Source organism: Musca autumnalis, unplaced genomic scaffold, assembly GCF_047663935.1.
Source record: "Musca autumnalis isolate F117 unplaced genomic scaffold, ASM4766393v1 scaffold_2, whole genome shotgun sequence".
NCBI lineage: Eukaryota > Metazoa > Arthropoda > Insecta > Diptera > Muscidae > Musca > Musca autumnalis.
The window spans coordinates 86,600,017-86,619,117 of record NW_027411755.1 but is presented as its reverse complement, the minus strand read 5'-3'; the positions used below and the strand labels follow the sequence as shown (position 1 = coordinate 86,619,117).

The 19,101-nt window shown below is 32.2% G+C and overlaps 1 protein-coding gene across 3 annotated transcripts in view; it reads left to right on the top strand.

Moving 5' to 3' along the window:
• The window catches only part of Rchy1 (Ring finger and CHY zinc finger domain containing 1), a 59,041-nt gene that overhangs the window by 16,938 nt on the left and 23,002 nt on the right, over positions 1–19,101 (top strand). For all 3 annotated transcript variants that reach the window (XM_073968153.1, XM_073968154.1, XM_073968152.1), the window contains exon 2: positions 11,759–12,889. In XM_073968153.1, coding sequence (XP_073824254.1) covers positions 12,005–12,889 — 885 coding nt within the window. In that variant the 5' untranslated portion in view covers positions 11,759–12,004. The remainder of the gene's footprint in view (positions 1–11,758; positions 12,890–19,101) is intronic.

The window sequence follows — 19,101 nt, the reverse complement described above, 5'->3', positions numbered from 1 at the left end:
TTACAGTCTTAAAATTTTGTTAAGTTCATTCCATGGCACAATTACCAAGGTAGTGGTGTTAGACCAGCTGTTTGAATATGAAAAGTCAAATCCCTTTATAAAACAAATATTTTTGTTGTAATTTTCCCAACAACATAAAGAACATTTTTACATAACATATTGACAACTTTACGACACCACTGCCTTGGCAATTGTGCCATGGTTCATTCATAGGATTTTTGTTAGGGTTTTACTTGTGAAGAATTCAAAATAAAATTATGCTGAGGAATTCAGGAAAAAAAACTGGTTGGTTTACCCAAAATCTAAAGGGAATCTCAACAGAAAAATTTATTATTTCCTACGCCACATTGTGATAAGGGGTATTATGTCTTTGTGCATTTATATGTAACATCAAAAGTAAACGAGATAGACACATACTTCCTTTAAGGAATATAAGTAACATCCCTTTTTGAGTAGATTTATGCATGTCCGTCCGTCTGTCCATGTATTTTTGTTCGCAACGTACAGATCGCACTTCATATCCGATTCGGCTAAAAATTTTAGAAGATCATTATTTAGCCAAAGGAAGAACGTTATTGCCTTTGGCGAAAATCGATTCAGATTTGGATATAGCTCCCATATATATTTTCTCCCGATTTGAGGTATTTGATGCACCAAACACGCTAATTCTGTCCAATTTCGATGAAGTTTGGAAAACTTCACCGAATTCAGAATAGAATTATATTGAAATCGGTTATGCTATATACAACTCCCATATATGTTCGCCCGATTTGAGGTATTTGGTACACCAAACTCGCCTAGGTAAAATTTTGATGAAATTTGGAACGTGTGACGGAATTGGATCTAGAAATTAATGTGCCAAATTATGTCGAAATTGGTTCAGATTTGGATATAGCTCCCATATATATTTTTGGCCGATGGTATATTTGTAGTTGATGCACCAAACACGCTATATCTGCCCTATTTCGTGCAATTTTGAATTTCTGACTGAATTTGGTCTTGAAACAAAAATTGCCAAATTATATTAAAATCGGTAGAGATTTTTATGTAGCTCCCATATATATTTTAAATATCCACAGTATCAGTATCAGTATGTCGACCCGCCCGATTTGATGCATTCCTTACTGGTTAAACGTCGATATGCAAAATTTATAACCATATCGGTTTGAGTACTAATTAATATAATAATAATGGGGTTGTGTATCCTACGTATTTAGATCCAAAATAACCGAAAACGACAACTGTTTTAAATATGTTATATCCTGAAAACTGATAACCGCGGTCACCAATACATTGTCTTCCAAATCTACCGAACCTGATTTCATGAAATTTTCAGAGTAAGTTCAGGAATGTCCCGTGATAAAATAGGCTATATGTTTATTGATTATCAAATGTTCTTATTTGGGGCCCGAAGCCCCGACCACGGCCATTTTTTAAATATGCTATATCTGGAAAACTAATCGTTTTTGGTGAAATTTTCGGGAATGTGCGGTGGTACAAGTGGGCATGAATTTCGGAGGTGGCACGATACCTCCCATATCAAGAAAAACTAATACATATCTACAAATTACCTTAAACGGTACAAAAAGCGTAGATCTGTCCGACAAGCCCGTTAGGAAAGATTACAGATAAAATCTGTTGATAAATTTGAAATCCTCAATGAATAACGGTTCGACAATGGAGCCGAAGATGTGAGGTAGAAAATAGTTTCATATTTTTGAATTGTAAAGTATAAAAGGCAAAAAAAGTTGTCATTAAAGTGATTTGTATGAGATCTTTTTAATACTTAACTGGAAAAACTTTATTTTAGTCATTACTAGGCAAAACTTCATTCATTCCTGCTACGAAAATCAATTTTGAGAAAAAAGGAAAAAAGTCATAACCCTAAGATCCACACTTTGGTGTAAACCCATATAACGGTTCCTCCCAACCGATGTTACTGTAATTTCGTACAGCGGGTTCTCGTATTGGAAGATAAACGTTGTGAAGTCTTTTAAAGCATTCTTCACAATGGGTTGAACACACTTTGTCTAAATAGCTGTAACATCGTATTTCGGATTTTGAATGGATAGAAAACATTGATGTCTCATTCGAATTAAACCTTGTTTAAAAGAAATTTATATTTTTCAGTTAGATATTCCACTTCTCCTATAAATTAGCCTTGGTGTGACAAAAAAGCTTAGTACTCTAATAAACGATAGGAAACGTTTTCCATTTGACTTCAATATAACTCGTGGTGGAGGGTATAAAATGTGCAAAAATCATAACCCTAATGCACATAAATTTTAATATCCAAAAATTAGGTGATTGTGTAAAAGAATAAACGTTCCTTATTGTGTCAATTTTTTCATTGATCTGAAAGAGTTGATGCCACCAAAAAATCGGTTGAAGTCTTTCAAACGTTTTCGAGGCTTTAAGCATTTTGTATAATTTTAAAATTTTCCATTGCAACAAGGTGACACATATGTACGTATCTTTATGTGGCTGGCTAAATATACACAATATACATAGATTACTATTTTACAACATACCTAAGCAGTGTTACAATTGCGTTTACCTTGTCATTTTCTTTTATTTAGTATGTCTTCTTATCTTTGATATGCATATCTTTTATTTCAACAAAAGAAAACAATAAGAAATCTTTTTTATTCAATGGACATTTGAACTGAATATGTTGTCTTAGTTCCGACATCGACTAAAATACTCACCTAACAACAACATTTATAATGATGAATCGCTTAGTTTTATCGAAAACTAAAAACTTAAACATAATTATCATGTGTTCCAATTATCACTTCAGTGTTAAATGTAGCATAAAAAATATCTACGTATATCTTATAATCCTGATACCAATACCACTAATACCAACTAATTCTCAGTGATGGTTTTTGGATGCATTTCGTCAGTGACGGACATACCTATATACATACATATTTGCTATAAGATTAGTTCGTATCTGATGCGTCCAATCAATCTAGTCTTTGTTCTGTGTGTTGGTTGTAGTGTCTTAAAGGGCTCTGTTTGTTTTTAGCAGGTAAACACCACACAAAAATTGGAGTAATCTTTCAAATTTCTTCCGTATTTGTACTTATTGTACATGTATGTACGTACCCCTTATGTTGGAAAATTTTAAATTTGATTTCGTCAGTTGCATACAGTTCGTCATAGTGTGATAACGTCCAAATCGTACCTTTTCTTCAGATAACATTAAATAAAAAAATCAATTTCACATTTATTAAGGTGAACCATTTTCTAAATGCCCTTCAATGAGATTTATTTTATCAAACAAATGTGTATAATGTGACAGTATTATCAACCAAGGAATTTTATATGAATTTCATACAATTGTGAATGAAAGTAAGTGCCAGAAGGCCTACACATGATTAATGTTCTACATATAAGATGAAATGTGTCAAAATGTTTTTAAAAGCTTAATATAAATTACACTGTGCAACAATTTTTACTGAAGATTCTTTAAAGAAAAATATAAAGACTATCAGAAAGTTGTTTACAGATTCAAAAATCCAAAATCCATCAAGCCGTTTTAAAAAAATTGGGGTTAAATCTCAAACCCCTTTGAGAAAATAAGTACAAGCAATCTTCTTGAATCGTATACATATCGAACTTTTTGTAGAAAATTAACTTATCTTGAAACTGAGGTATGGGGTATTGTAACTCGTGAACAGTTATACTATACCGTAGCTTTTGAACGCATTTCGGTAAAAAAAAACTGTTTTAGCCCTATTCACCGATGGGTTTCTTAAAATAATAATATGAGAGGAAGCAGTGTTCGTATTAATGTAAAAAATAGGAAAAAAGCGTTGAAGGAATCGATTTTTTTTGTGTTAATTTCCAAATAGTGGCAATATAGAACTTAATGCTCAAAGAAGAAGTTAAAGAACACACTTCAGAGATGAGGTTTCTAACGTATGATTTTTTTAATATGTCCACTCTATCTATCTCAAACGGATGCTGACATTCTGAGGACTGAAAATTGAGTTTTTTTGGCATTTTTGCTCTAATCAAATTTATCTAATAGCTTATTACGTGATTGTACTACTCGCAATTTCGCATTTTTTAATTAATGTATAACTTGGGCGTGTAACCTTCAAAGGATCACGGCAATCTGCACACAAGTTGAAATTTTTGTGCGTAAATTTTTCTAAAAAACCTGTTAATTGGTTCCAAATTTACAAATGCCATTCGATTTCAGTGGAAACCCGAAAACGCCTGTTTAAAATGTGCGAAAACAGATATTTGAAAATGTTCGCGAATCCGGAGATATAATAGATTTTTTCTAAGAACTGAGAGCGATGCTACTTCCACGGTTCTTGATGGATGCTACTGAAATGTCTTTGAATGATTTATTTTTTAATGGTGATCATTGAAATCGGATGCGCATAAAATGCAAATGTACTTCGTGGTAATTATGGGCATTTTACTGTTTTTTGCACCCTAACATGCAACTTATGCCTGTTCGCCAAATGGAATTTCACAACGCGTATATTAAATAAAAGGGATTGATTGTAGGGAGAATGAATAAACTTTATTAATGACTAAAATAATGTTTATTTTACTTAAGTATTAAAAAAAAGTAAGCCAAGGCTATAGTCGGACGGTGCCGACAATGTGGTACCCTACACCACTACCCCTGGGAATTAGCTTTCCACAAATCAAAATTTCTGGAACAAATAAACTTATTGTGAGAAATAACTTTGTGGATTCTGGCACCGTATTACACTTCTTCTCTTCAATGAGTGAGTGTACCCCGATTCTTATTCGCTCAATTATATGGGACCCACAGCATATCTCCGAGTCCGAACGGCGTGTCCTAAGACACCACTTGTAGAGAAGTTTTACATGGCTGAAATACTCAGAAAATGTCGCCAACATTACTGAAGGGTATTTTCCACCGTTTGATGTTGCATGGCTGGGGAATCGTTTTGAAAAAAGGTGGACAATTGGGCACAATGTAATTTGCAATAATGCAAAAACTGGGAATGGGAAAATGCGGTTCTCTATACAAAACTCATTATATATTAGGCAGTAGGCCCGTTATCTAGCGAACACGTTATTGCAATTTTCATCAGGGGGAGAGGTCAGTAGTTCAAGCGTCCAAGTATAGCTTAGTTGCTCGGAATGTATATTCCAAGAATTAAGATATAAGCTGTATATTAAAAATTTTCACAATTTTCACACAAAAGTTGTGGTCCATTGAACCTTCTAAATATTATCTGATCGCCACCTCAAATTGCAAGCTTCTTCTTTGTCATATACTCTTACCTTACATAATATTTCGCGTTGATCGGACTATTTTTGCGACCTACAGAGCAGCTACAAAATTGGATAAATAATATGTTTTTGGCCCATTTCACCCGCTAAATAATTCACGATCATCACCAGTAAAAATAGGGATCTATTCAGGTCTGAACCCGGCCTACATACAAAATTTCGTGAGGATCGGTCCACAATTGCGGCCTGGAGTTTGATTACAATTTATAATGGACAGACGGATGGACGGACACACATCTCAAAATCGCTTTATCTTGTCGAGATATAAATATAGGTATACCACATTAGGGGTCTCCGACGAATATTTCGCGGTGTTACATGAATTTTTACCAAAACAAACTTATAATACCCTTTCCACATACATAGAGGTGTAGGGTATAATTAGAATAATATGATTTTTATTTTTTTCTTCATATTTTCTTCGCATTGGGTAACAATTTTGTAAACAGTAAAATGGAGAAGACACTTTTAGAAAATGTTCGTGATATATACATCTACATCACTACATCAATATTGATTAAACGCTTATGGTTTCCAATATCTGTCTTATTTGAATAACGTACTCGTATAACTGTGCATCTGAAAATTTCAATTACATTGTCTCTACAGAAACATAGTGATATAAATCAACACAGTAGTAAAACGCCACGGTATGAATAAATTTCAGGTATTATCAAACATTTGACAACAACAGTTGGTTGTCAAATGTTTGATTAGAATACAGCTGAAACAACAGGAAGGAAAACTGTTATTAAAACAATGTTAAATGCATTAAAAGGAAGATTACCTTGTTTAACTCGCAACAGTTTCACATATATAGCCTACAATTTTTAAAATTATGTTTATGGTAATCGATTGCAAACAACTTCTACTGTTAATTTTTTGAAAAAAAAGTCCACACAGCGAATTGGATGTCGTCAGGTTAGAGGTCTAGTGATAAGTGTTTCGCCTTTGACACTAACAAAATGTTGTGTTTAACATCTTAATATTATCTGGAATTTTCATTTTCATCAATGATCGTGCTGTTTGAATTTCTTGATTTTTTTTTTGTATTAAACTACAATCAATTATAAACATTTTGTGAGCCACTTGGTAGTGGAATTCGAACAATTACCATTTTTTCTTCATTTTGCTTGCGAATGCTTTCCAGATATTGGGTGGTAGGAGGGAAATCAAATACCTCCCGCGGACCAAACATCAGGGAGAGAACACTTTGTAACAAGCCACTTAATTGAGCAGCGTCTGAACTCCAGAGGAGCGGCTTGTAATATAGAAGGAAAACTTTAAAACCATCAGAAGGCAACGGAAAACCACTGAAGTAATTATTCCCATGAAAATCATACAATATGCAAAACGATAATCAAAATACACGGCCCTCAGTCTCTGGCCAAACGTGGGTGCTAAGAATCCCCGGAGGTAAAAACAACAAAAAGCTGAGGATTGGAAACAGGAATGTCTGAAGTTTATACGAAGTTGGAAAATTGAACAACACCATTAATGAAATGAATAAGCACAGTGAAACATGGTGCACAGATAGAGGCGAGTTAAATCCCAAAATGCTGTGGTGTATCACTCAGGAAATATGGATGAAATACACAGGAAAGGTATAGCTATTATAGTCAGAGCAGACATAGCCAATAGTGTAGCTGGCTTCATAGCAATGTCAGATAGATAAAAATCACAGGAAAACCATTAAATTTAAACATAATTCAAGTTTATGCCCCAACATGTGACAATGACATCAACGAACAGATAAAAACGACGAAATCACATGTAATAACGATTATTCAAGGTGACTTTAATGCCTAAATAGGGAGTGAGAAGGTATATGACATAACAGGAAATATGGCTTGGGTGGAAAAATGAGAGAGGAGATAGGCTAGTAGAGTTCTGTCAAGAAAATAACGTGACTATTACAAACACACTTTTCCGATTACATCCCAGAAGGCTTTACACATAGAAATGGATAATGGATAACATGATCAACCTATCCAGGAGCGGACGTACCCTCAGATCACAACCTTTTTATGATGAATGTCCGAATAAAATTGGCAGTGATCAGAAAAAAGGAAAAATCCCGTAAATTGAACACAGAGAAGCTCAACAATGCAACAACAAAAAATGAAATCAAGCACCAACTAAACCATAAACTTGAAGATATTCATGTGAACGATATGTAGAATATAGGGCATAAAGTCAAAGGGACAATTTAAACTGTAGCAAAAAACACCCTAGGAAAAAATACAAGAACAAATCAGGAGGAATGGATGACTGATGAAATCATAAAACTTCGAGAAGAACGAAGCAAGTATAAAAACCTAAACTACGAAAAATATTGAGAAATTAATGAGGAAATCCGCTCTGCGACACGGGCTGCAAAAATGCATTGCTTCATCAAAAATGACGAAAAATTGAACATTTTCAGTACATGCATGACAACTTCAACCTACAAAAAAAGTTGAAAGAAGCTGCAGAAATTTACAGGAAAAAAACTCCAGCAATTCTCGTAGGTGAAAATAATCAGCCGATCTTCGAAGCAACTGAAATAGATTATGGAAAAGATATATTGGACAAATATTCACAAATTAAAATCGACCAGAAAATATAACCGACGTTAATGCTGACGGCACCGGAACCCCAATTACCAGATATGAGGTGGAACAAGCTCTCATGTCTCTAAAATACAAGAAAGCAACAGGGCGGACGAAATTCCCTCAGAAATACTGAAACTAATAGTGGTTTCCATCTATTAGAGACAATTGATAGTGGAATTATTTAATCACATATATAATACAGGCCAATATCCATATGATTGCCTAATTTCTACATTTATTGCAATACCTAAGGAATCAAATGCAAAAATGTGTTGTGACTAAAGTCTTATCAGCTTGATGTGCCACATTCTAAAATTGTTTCTTAAAATTATCCATAAGCGGATATATGCCAAATGTGAAGCTGCTATGGAAAACTCTCAATTCGGTTTCAAAGAGGGTATAGGTACACGTGAAGCCCTTCCCTGCATTCAAGTACTTGTTCAGAGATGTGCAGAAGGGCGTTTTCATATGTTTTATTGACTATTGAAAAGGCTTTTGACAACGTCCAGCACGACAAATTAATGAATATTCTGAGAGACATTGGTATTGAAAAAAAGAAATAAGGTGCATACAAAATCTGTATTGGAATCAGAATGCCCGGATACAAGTAAATATGGAACTAACTGATGAATAGAAAGCGAAATTTTATGCAACCCCTATTTTTGGTCCGATTCATGTCAAATTTTGGGACTGGGCATATTTTTGGCTTCTGATTAAATTGCAATCCAAACATATGACATATGCAAAATTATGCAACAAATATTTCAATAATACTACAAAAATGTTTGTATTTAAAATTTTTTTGTTTAAAATTTTTTCAGACAAGTCAATAAAATAGAGAAATGTATAACCACAGCCTCAACCTTCAAAATACCGAAAATCGGGAGGTATCGTTGTATGGGGGCTTATATATATAAGTCCCAATGGGAGTTATGTCCGTTTTTAAAAATTTAATTGATTTTTTTAAAACAATTTTTATTTCAAATGTATAAGAAAAAAATTAAAAATTAACTTTAAGTTCATATGCATTTTTCATTTCACAAAATAATTTATAATTGATTTAAAATTTTTAAGAAAATTAAGTACAAAATAAGTAGTAGCCATCTCAAATCGAACTATATTCAAAATTTGCTTTTAAACCTATTTTAAACGAAAAACGTTTTTGTTAAAATTCGCAAATACTTTCTGAAAAAAAATCGTGCGATTTGTTACAAAAATATTTTCATAATTTAAGAAGATAAAAAGTTTTTGCAAAAATATTGAAATACTTTCTGAAAAATGAAAAGCGCGATTTTTTACAAATATATTTTCACAATTTTAGAAGATAAAAAGTTTTTATAAAAATATTCAAATACATTCTGAAAAACAAAAAGCGCCGCAGTCGAAAATATTCTTGAAAAAATCGCGCGATTTTTTACAAAAATATTTTCACAATTTAAGAAGATAAAAAGTTTTTGTAAAAGATATTCAAATACTTTCTGAAAAACGAAAAGCAATGCAGGCGAAAATATTTTTGAAAAAATCGCGCGATTTTTTACAAAAATATTTTCACAATTTAAGAAGATAAAAAGTTTTTGTAAAAATAAAAAAATACTTTCACAATTTAAGAAAATAAAAATTTTTTATAAAAGTATTCAAAAATATTTTCACTATTTAAGGAGATAAAAAGTCAAAAATATTTTTGAAAAAAAAATCGCGCGATTTTTTACAAAAATATGTTCATAATTTAAGAAGATAAAAAGTGTTTGTACAAATATTCAAATAATTTCTGAAAAACGAAAATATTTTTGAAAAAATAGCGCGATTTTTTACAAAAATATTTTCACAATTTAAGAAAATAAAAAGTTTTTGTAAAAATATTCAAATACTTTCTGAAAAACGAAAAGCGATGCAGGCGAAAATATTTTTGAAAAAATTAAGTACTTTTTAAGATATATGGGGATTTCTGAGTGAAATCGGACACTTTTCAAGATGAGGATTTTGATCTCCTTTATTTTTTGCTGTGGTGATGCTGATCATCGACAAAACATTTTAGTATTTTTTCAGCTTTTTCCAGAGACATCGCGCCTTGAAAATGTCAAGTTCTGTAGAAACTATGTGCAAAGAAATATTCATAACTTCTTTAATATTGATCCAAATAGAAAAAATCTTTTTTGTATATTTTGTCGTTTTATCAGCTGTCTAATAAAAAATATAAAAAAATGCAAAGTGGGCTTGGATTGAATTTTTGCGATTTAAAATTTAAAATCAATTTTTATCAATGATTGTACTCTTCGATTTTCCTGTAATTTTTTTTTTGTATTAAACTACGATTAATTACACAAATTTTAAGACCTATTTGGTAGTGGGATTTCAATGATTACTATTTTTTCTTAATTTTTTAAAATTTGTCAATACAGTTTTTCCTTCAAAATTTGACATACATAGCGAGGTTGGTGCACAAAATACCTAAAACTACCGGTCGAAAATATATATTTGAGCTATATCCAAATACATATTTGAGCTATATCCAAATCGATATAATTTTCAAACTTTTTTTTAGATCGAACTTTGTCACACATTTCAAATTTCATCAAAATTGGACACTCATAGCGTGTTAGGTGCACCAAATACATGAAATCGGCAAACTTTTTTCTAAACCCAATTCCATCACTCATTTCAAATTTCAACAAAATTGGATATATGAACGTAGCGTGATTGATGCATTAAATGCGCTAAATTGACCAAAAATATATGTGGGAACTATGTCAAAATCTGAACCAAATGATATTACCCAATTCTTATTTGAACCGGACAATAAATGCGACCTGTGATTTGATCACAAAAATACATGGACAGACGGACGGACATGCATAAATCGACTCCGAAAGTGATGCTATTTATATCCCTAAAATGAACTATGGGTCTATCTCGATTCCTTTTACATGTTACATAGAAAGGGTATAATAAAAATGTGGAGTGTGTTGATACAGATTCAACTCAATTTTTTTTAAATAGACCATATAGTTTTTTTTTTTAAGTTATTTATCACCATTATAGCTAGGGAGGAGTATACGTCTTTCCTACACTCTTATAATCAAATCACAAGTCTAACAACTTGTTGATAGATAAGCAATGTCACATCTTTTGAAACGCTACCTCTCATTTTAAATTTCATAAAATAATAGGCTGGTAGGTTGGTTTATAAGTTGTTCGGGCTAACAAAAATTTCCACATTATTACATTATTTGATATTGTGATTTTTTACTGGGTTCGGGCTATTTTTGTATGTCTCTTAATCATATATTGTTTTTAACTGTTTAAAATATTTTTCCCTTAGTCTTCAACAGTTTAACAATTTGTTTAATGACATTCTCAGGCATATGTAAATATTGTTAACACAAACATTTTTATTGTAATAAATTATTACTCATTGCCTTAAAATTCGTAATAAGCATATGAATATTTTATTACTTATTAGGAGAATTTATTATTAATGTTTTCCCTGTGGTTTTATATATAATTTACATTTTAAGAATATTAATCCTAAATTTAAGTATGAAAATGAAGTATGTAATGAGTATTAGGCCTAATTTTAATTGCATTTCTTGAATTAGATTGTGGGAGAAATATAGGGCTCAAAGTGAAAGAAATGTTCAGTTTGTGTTAATGTTCATATTTATACATATTTTATTTTCATCATTTCACACATGGCAACGCTTACTAAAAGAACGCTCTCCAACGTATAATACATATAATCAAAATAAAAACCTGATCGTGACGTTGAAGTGCTAAGAGACACGGCAACCTAAAAACCACAAAAATTGTGTTATATTTTAAGTGTTCCGCAAACATTGAGCAATCACATTTAATATCTTTCTTTTCTTAAACAGATTTCATTGACGCCCAAAGTATCATTGGAGTTGTGTCGAAGTTAATGCCGAATATTTAATTCAGGTGACAATTAAGTAAATACAAATAACCAATGTCAACAATCCAGGAGACGTGCAATAAATATTTGCAATTATGAATGCCGAACACACACATAAACATTAAAACTGATGCAAGTGGCTCATAAAACCAGAGACTGAAACAAATAAATAAAATAACAAAAATAACTTCAAAAAATAATTTAAAATATGGATACACCTGCAACACAAAATCAAACCACCAACATCCGAGTTCATCTGCCATGCCAACGAGAATATTCTCCAAATGAAAATTACTCAACACATTTAAAAAGAAAACATCATAACAATTGTCACTGTTCGACATCTGATAGACCTTCCTCACTTCACCTTATTACTAGTTCGACGTCATCGACATCATTATCATCATCAAGCTGTTCTTCATTATCATCGATTGTACAATCGTCACAATTGGTGGTCGTAGAAGACGACATGGAGGCTGTTCAACATGAAATCGAAGACTTCAATCAAATCAATTTAAATACCATAAATTCGAATATAGCAACAAAAAACTCGAATTACTGTCCTATTATGAATAAGGCAACTAGCAACAGTCATCTCAACACCTCCAATACCCCACTGTCCATAGCCATGGATGCGCTAGAATATTCAATGGCTCAATCTCCACTTAATAGAAGGCGTCACACCGCTTTGCCTCAAGCTTTAATCATGAATCAACAACATTTATCGCTGCTCGAAAATACGTCCCATAAAATGGACTACAGTATGAATGATTTAGATGAGTACAAACCAATTTTACGTAAAGCCCTCTCAACGCCTGCATGTAATATTATGGACATTCAGAATCCTTTGAAAAGCGATGTTACAATCATTACGAATCACACTTTAACACAACAACAACATTCAATGAATACAAACCAACAACATTCGAATCACATTATATCGGCGAATAATAATAGTTCAATCCAAACCAGCGAGTCTACAACAACAGAAACCAAAGTTACGTCTGCACAATCATCAACAACCTCATCTACATCATCATTACCAACAGAACGTTCGGGCTGTGCCCATTATAAACGTTCTTGCATGTTTGTGGTAAGTTAATTGTTAATTTGTTTAAAATAATTTAAATAAGTTCCAAATTATATTAGGCCATTGCCTTGCCATTGTCTGTTTGATGGGGAAAGATAGGTGAGCCATATGAAAACCCCTTAACATCTCTCACTGACAATTGCCGCAAGTTTGGGGGTTTGAGTTTCCTTGCAGGCACGAAACTTCTCCAACAAAAACATTTAGGTTAGGATACCTCCCGATTTTCGGTATTTTGATGGTTTTAGCTGCATTATTTGACTGAACGAGCCGTAATTTGACATATAAGATTCCCTGCAGTCACGAAACTTCTATAGCCCACACATAACGGTACCTTCCGATTTTCGTTATTTTGAGGACTTTGGCTTGGTCTTTTGACCGTAGTACCTTTAATTTGAGATTGCAAGTGGTCACAAAAATTCTCCATCAAAATTTTTCAACATAGACCCATGGTTTGGTATAGCGCTCATATAACTGTACCTCCCGATTTTTCGTATTTTGGGGATTTTATCTATATTTGACATTTGAGTAGTCACAAAACTTCTACAACAAAAATTTGCATCATAGGTCCATGTTTTGGTATATCCCCCATATCTACGGTGACCAATATTTTTGGATGAAAGTAGAGTACGTGTACATTAGCGCTATAACATTTTTATAAAGAAAAAAATTGATTTTAGATTTTTGAAGAAACATTATTTTGTATACATATGCTTTATTTATGTTAAAACTAGCATGTCCGCTACTTCGTTAGCGGAAGTGACACAATTATAAAGAAAATCTCAACATTAAAACTATTTTTTAATAGAAATTATTTTTGTTATTTCTGATCGATTTCTGAATTTAATACCCTAATTTTGTCTTCAACAGCATCTCATATGTTCAACAAACCAAACATTATTGAAAGAATTTTTGTTTTAATTTGAAATTGAAAATCAAAATTTTTACAAATTCATCGTTTGTAATCATTTTTTGTCTAACTGGATTTTAAAGAAAGAAAATCTTTTGTGCGACACCTGTTAGGTGAAAACAAAATTATTAAAGAGACGTAATCATTCTAAATCAGAATGAAGTTTATACCATTATCACCAACTGCGACATCTGTTGCAATGGAAAATAACAACCCTCATTGTCATTCCAATATAATGTGTGTCTGGTTACTTACAAGTTCTTGCTAGAAGAAATTTCTCCAGCAAAAACTTGCAAGTTCTCAATGAATAACAGAGAGTTAACAGACAACTTTCAGTAACAATTGGTACAAATTGTTGCAAACTTTTGAGTAACCAGACAGACCTATTTATTGGTTTACGGTAAAATAAATGCGCCTAGAAGTAAACTACAAAATTTTAAATTGTTTGTGATATTTTACGGTATTCAGAAATTATAGCATTTAATTTGACAAATGTGTTGCCAAATAAGTACATAAGTAACTAATAACAGTGAATAATAAGGATTTTTGTTACTGTTATTTTTTGTGGTTCCAGGACGAATTTTGCAAATCCCGGCCTTATCTCGCACATTTGCACCAACAGTGACCTACTGGTAAAATTTCAACCTCCTAGCTTTAGCCGTTTTAGCTGGGCGTTGATGATGAGTCAGTCAGTCAGTCTGTCACTTATCACCAAACTCAAATATATAATAGAGATAAACGCTTAAAATATCGCGATTTGCCGAAATTTATGTATTGGACGTATGTAGAATTTTCCGATGTTGAATATTATATTAAATTTCAATAATAAATAGCTTATTTAATAACGATATACTATTATAATGGAAAATATGTAAGAAAAACCTCAATGAAAAATTTATGTGCAATCGGCGCGGAAACATTTTTAACGGTAGGGGAAAATATATTTTTCTATACGGCTATGTGGTGGTATTTTTGATATTTGCAAAAAATGCAGAAAAGTTTTAACCCCAATATACATATTGATGAAAAGTTACAGGCCGAAAAGAATTTTGTAATACTTTAACAAAAAGTTCAACTAATTGCAAGTTTAAAAAATCGAATTTTGTATTGGCTCGTTTTAAAGCACAGGTGGAATGGAATATGTTGCCATAAATTCCAAGTCGATCGGACAATAATTGTATGGGATATGAGTGTTCAAAAGTAAGAACACGTGTTCAAAAGTAAGAACACGTATTCAAAGATAAGAACCTACTCTGTTTGATTACGCTGTGCGACACGAAAAAAAAAATAACCATATTCTGACACCGCAGCGTGATAGAAGACGATAAATAAAAGGACATGTGTCCCGGCGTTTTCCCGGTCACTTCGACTTTCCCGGTATTGGCCCCAAAAATCTTGAGGCCTTGATGACAAAGGGATCATTTTGTCAGGCTCATATCTTCTAAACTGCTCTCGTTTTAATGAATAAAAGCTGTGAGCACATAAAAACCATTCAACCTCATCTTCAAGGTCAAAATCGTTAAGGTCTAATTTACTTCATAATTTTTTCTCGGATTTTGGTCCTTAGATACCAAACCGATCAAAATTGAATTAAACAACCAACTACAAAAATGTACCTCAAATCTCAATAAAAAAACTATCTAGAACATACGAACTCTGTAGAAATGGTTCTTTTAGCAAATGGTTAACGCTTCGTTGGGCACCTTTATTGTTTGTCACATTCGTAACACATGAGTCTGGACAGACCCATATAATTATTTATATTTTTTAGTAAACTTAATTAACATTTTCGTATAAAAAGTTGTAGAATATGTTTAAAGGGTCCTAATCTTACCTAAATAATCCTTATTTGTCAAAAAACATGCCGAAAACACAAAATTTAATTAATTTTATCAAGTCAGTAAAAACTGACATATGCCTATAAAGTAAAAGTTCGTATTTTTCTTGTCTCTATGCTCGAGAATCCTATTTATATATAATTTTGATGCACTATATTTTATGTTGGGGTATTATTCAGAACGAATAGTGTATATTTTATAACTTTACAGCTTATTGCAGTGCAGTAACGACAATATCAATAGGTAAATGAAGGCATATATCCCAAGGATTTTCTTCTAATTCATATGGAGAATCCTATATTTGAACCATTCCACCCCAGAAAAAGAGCATAAAGGCTTTGTAATGGGTTTTATTTTTGCAATGGGTTTTATTTGTCCTATTTGCAAGGACTTTTTTTAGGTTGTGGTACCTTCACTGAAACCCATCTCCTACTTTTGCGATCTTTTTATGTGCAATTTTGAAGACATGGTAGGGTGAAATGCGACAAATTTCATAAAAGGGTATTGATTTTTCAAATAATGTAGAGAAATATCCAATTTTTTGACTTCCTGTTTCTTTCGTTGGAAAGGTAAGACAATTTCATGAAGCTATCTGGAATCCCAAGTCCATAGCTTTATTGTAACCCAGTTTAAAATGCAAAATAAAATGAAAGAGGCCTGGACAAACTTAATCCAAATTTTAATCCTATTTTTCGGCTTTTGCTCCATTGCAACTATACCCACTAGGACCGCAAACTGCATCAGTAAAAACAGTGTTTCGTGTGCGGGCATTTGTCAGAAAACTATGCAACAGAAAAAAATCCGAAGGTAGTTCAAGGTGTGACCTTTCAGATGAAAAAACATCTTTCTAGAAAGTTTCGTAGAATTTTTGTAAAAATCATGAACAATTGCTTTTTTGGTGCTTTAAATGCTTCTTTTATTAAAAACTTACCGTCCAAAGTTTTAAAATCAACAGAAAAATCAGAAAAATGTCTGCTTGATTTCATTGTATTACGTATGTATGCATTCACATGTATTCGTAAAACCATTCGAAAATAGAGGTCATAGAGTACGTCTAATGAAAATAGAGTACGTTAACAAAATAGAGTACGGACGCTAAAAATAGAGTACTGTACTCTATAATAGAGTACGGTTGGTCATCGTACCCATATCCCGATTTTCGGCATTTTCAGGGGTTTAGCTAAATATGTCGTGACCTAGTGTTCAAAAAAGTTCTCCACTAAAATTTGTCAACATGTGTTCATATTTTGGTATAACGCCCATATAACGGTACCTCTCGATTCGGCATTTTGAGGATTTTAGCTATAATTTTTAACCGAAATATCTGTAATTTGACATTTTACAAAACTTCTCCACTAAAAATTGTCAACACACTTTGATGTATGTTTAGATACATTTTCTGACCTAATTTAGGCTTAGCGGTATACGTGGTCGAAAAACTTCTCCACCTAAAATTGTTGACAGAAAAGGAAATTAATTATTTTAGTTTAATTCGGAATATTTTATGTTGGAGGGTAAAAAAGTTCGGCAGGACGAACTTAACGATTTTTAACTTGTTTATTTTTCTGTTGTAAGTCGCGATCTACCGTCATCCCTATATCTTAAGAATGAGTGCACGCCGATACGCCGATAGGGTGTAAAAAGTTCGGCCCGCCGATCTTGAAGAACTTTACTTGTTTATTTTGCTGTTCTATGTCGCGATCTACAGGCATTCCTATATCTTATACATATCGGCTCAATTATACTTTTTATCGCCGAAGCCGAACGGCTTGTCTTACGACACCACTTGTAGAGAAGTTTTTCATGGCTGAAATACTCAGGAAATGTAAGCAAGCATTACCGTGAAGGGGATTTGACGGCGGACGTGCTTACCACCATCATGTAACCCATGAGCAAACATAAAGGAATGCACGCTCTTTAATTTTTTCTGTACGGTGATAGATATTCTCCCAACGAATGCATTCAAGTTTTGTTATGTACGTATTTTATTATCCTGTTAAAAAGACATATCCATATGTTTTTTGTTAATTATTTGTTTCTCATTTAAATCTTCAATTCCAAGCCATTTTCATAAGTCCAAGCCCACTTTTTTAACAAATCACGTTTATTTAAAATCCAATTTTTTATAAGAAAAAATTACAATAGATCTGTAGAAACCGATTTCTGTGCGGCAATTTTGTTCTCCGAATTGAACAAAGATACGTTTTTATCATGACAATATTCCTCATTGGCATTTCTTCGATTACAACTCTATAGGCCCCCTGTACATACTTCTGTACAGGGGCCCTATTCAGTTTTTAACAACTTCACTCATTGTTTATTTTACAACAATTTAATTTCTTTCTTTTGAAGTTATTACGAAAACAAAAGAAATTTTACCAATTTTTTAACCCAAATCAGAAGACCTAAGACTTTGTCAAACTTGTTGTGTCTTTGTAATAAAGTTAGAATGTATTCACTCATTTTAATATTAAAATATTATTACAAAAAAACTCGACTTTTTAAATATTTTTAAAACGTGTTGTTTCTGTTTTCAGGAAATTATCATGTCTTGGTGTTGCCTTAAAAAAATTCTTAATGCGTTTCTAATTGATTCGTTAGTAATTTGTAATAGCTCTAACAAGTGTTTTTTGCTAATAAAAAATATTTATAAACTTTTTTTTTGCACAAATTAAGTGCTAAACAAATTCCAAACATTCTCTCACACCTTGGGCAAAAACAATTTATTTTTGTAATTACAGTAACGAATAGAAAATAACAAGAATTAAATAATAAAAATACTTTTATGAATACACAACGCAATACGAATGCATTAATATCGAAAATTTCCACAGCCTAGAAGCAATGTAAACAGAAAAAATCCAGCAAAAATTTGAATTTCAACTGAGCCAATAAAACATTACAAAATAATGTAAACAAGCTTCATTCAGCATAACTAGAAGCTGAAAAATAATGGGTTAAGTTTTGAAAATGTAGAATGGAAAATTGCAAATGCATTAATATCGAAAATTTCCACAGCCTAGAAGCAATGTAAACAGAAAAAAACAGCAAAAATATGAATTTCAAGTGAGCCAATAATAACTCATTACAAAATAACGTAAACAAGCTTCATTCAGCATAATTAGCACCTGAAAAATAATGGGTTAATTTTAGAAAATGTAGAATGGAAAATTTCATACTTTATAAATAAAAAAGTGTGCATAGTTTCAGTTCGACTGGCCAACTGCAACTGTGTTAAAAATGAGTTACTAGATTTGAAGTAAACGGACACCAAAACATTTCCAAAATTGCACTATAATTTTTTAATTATAACGTAACGCTTATAAAATAAAATAAAATAAACAGGCAAAATTTCAAAAAATAAAAAATAGGCTGAGCCCGGCTGGGATTTGAACCCACGTCCTTGAAAACATATCAAAAAAATGTTGTCACGGCGTGTTAGCGTTCAAAGCCAAAACTCATAACTTCAA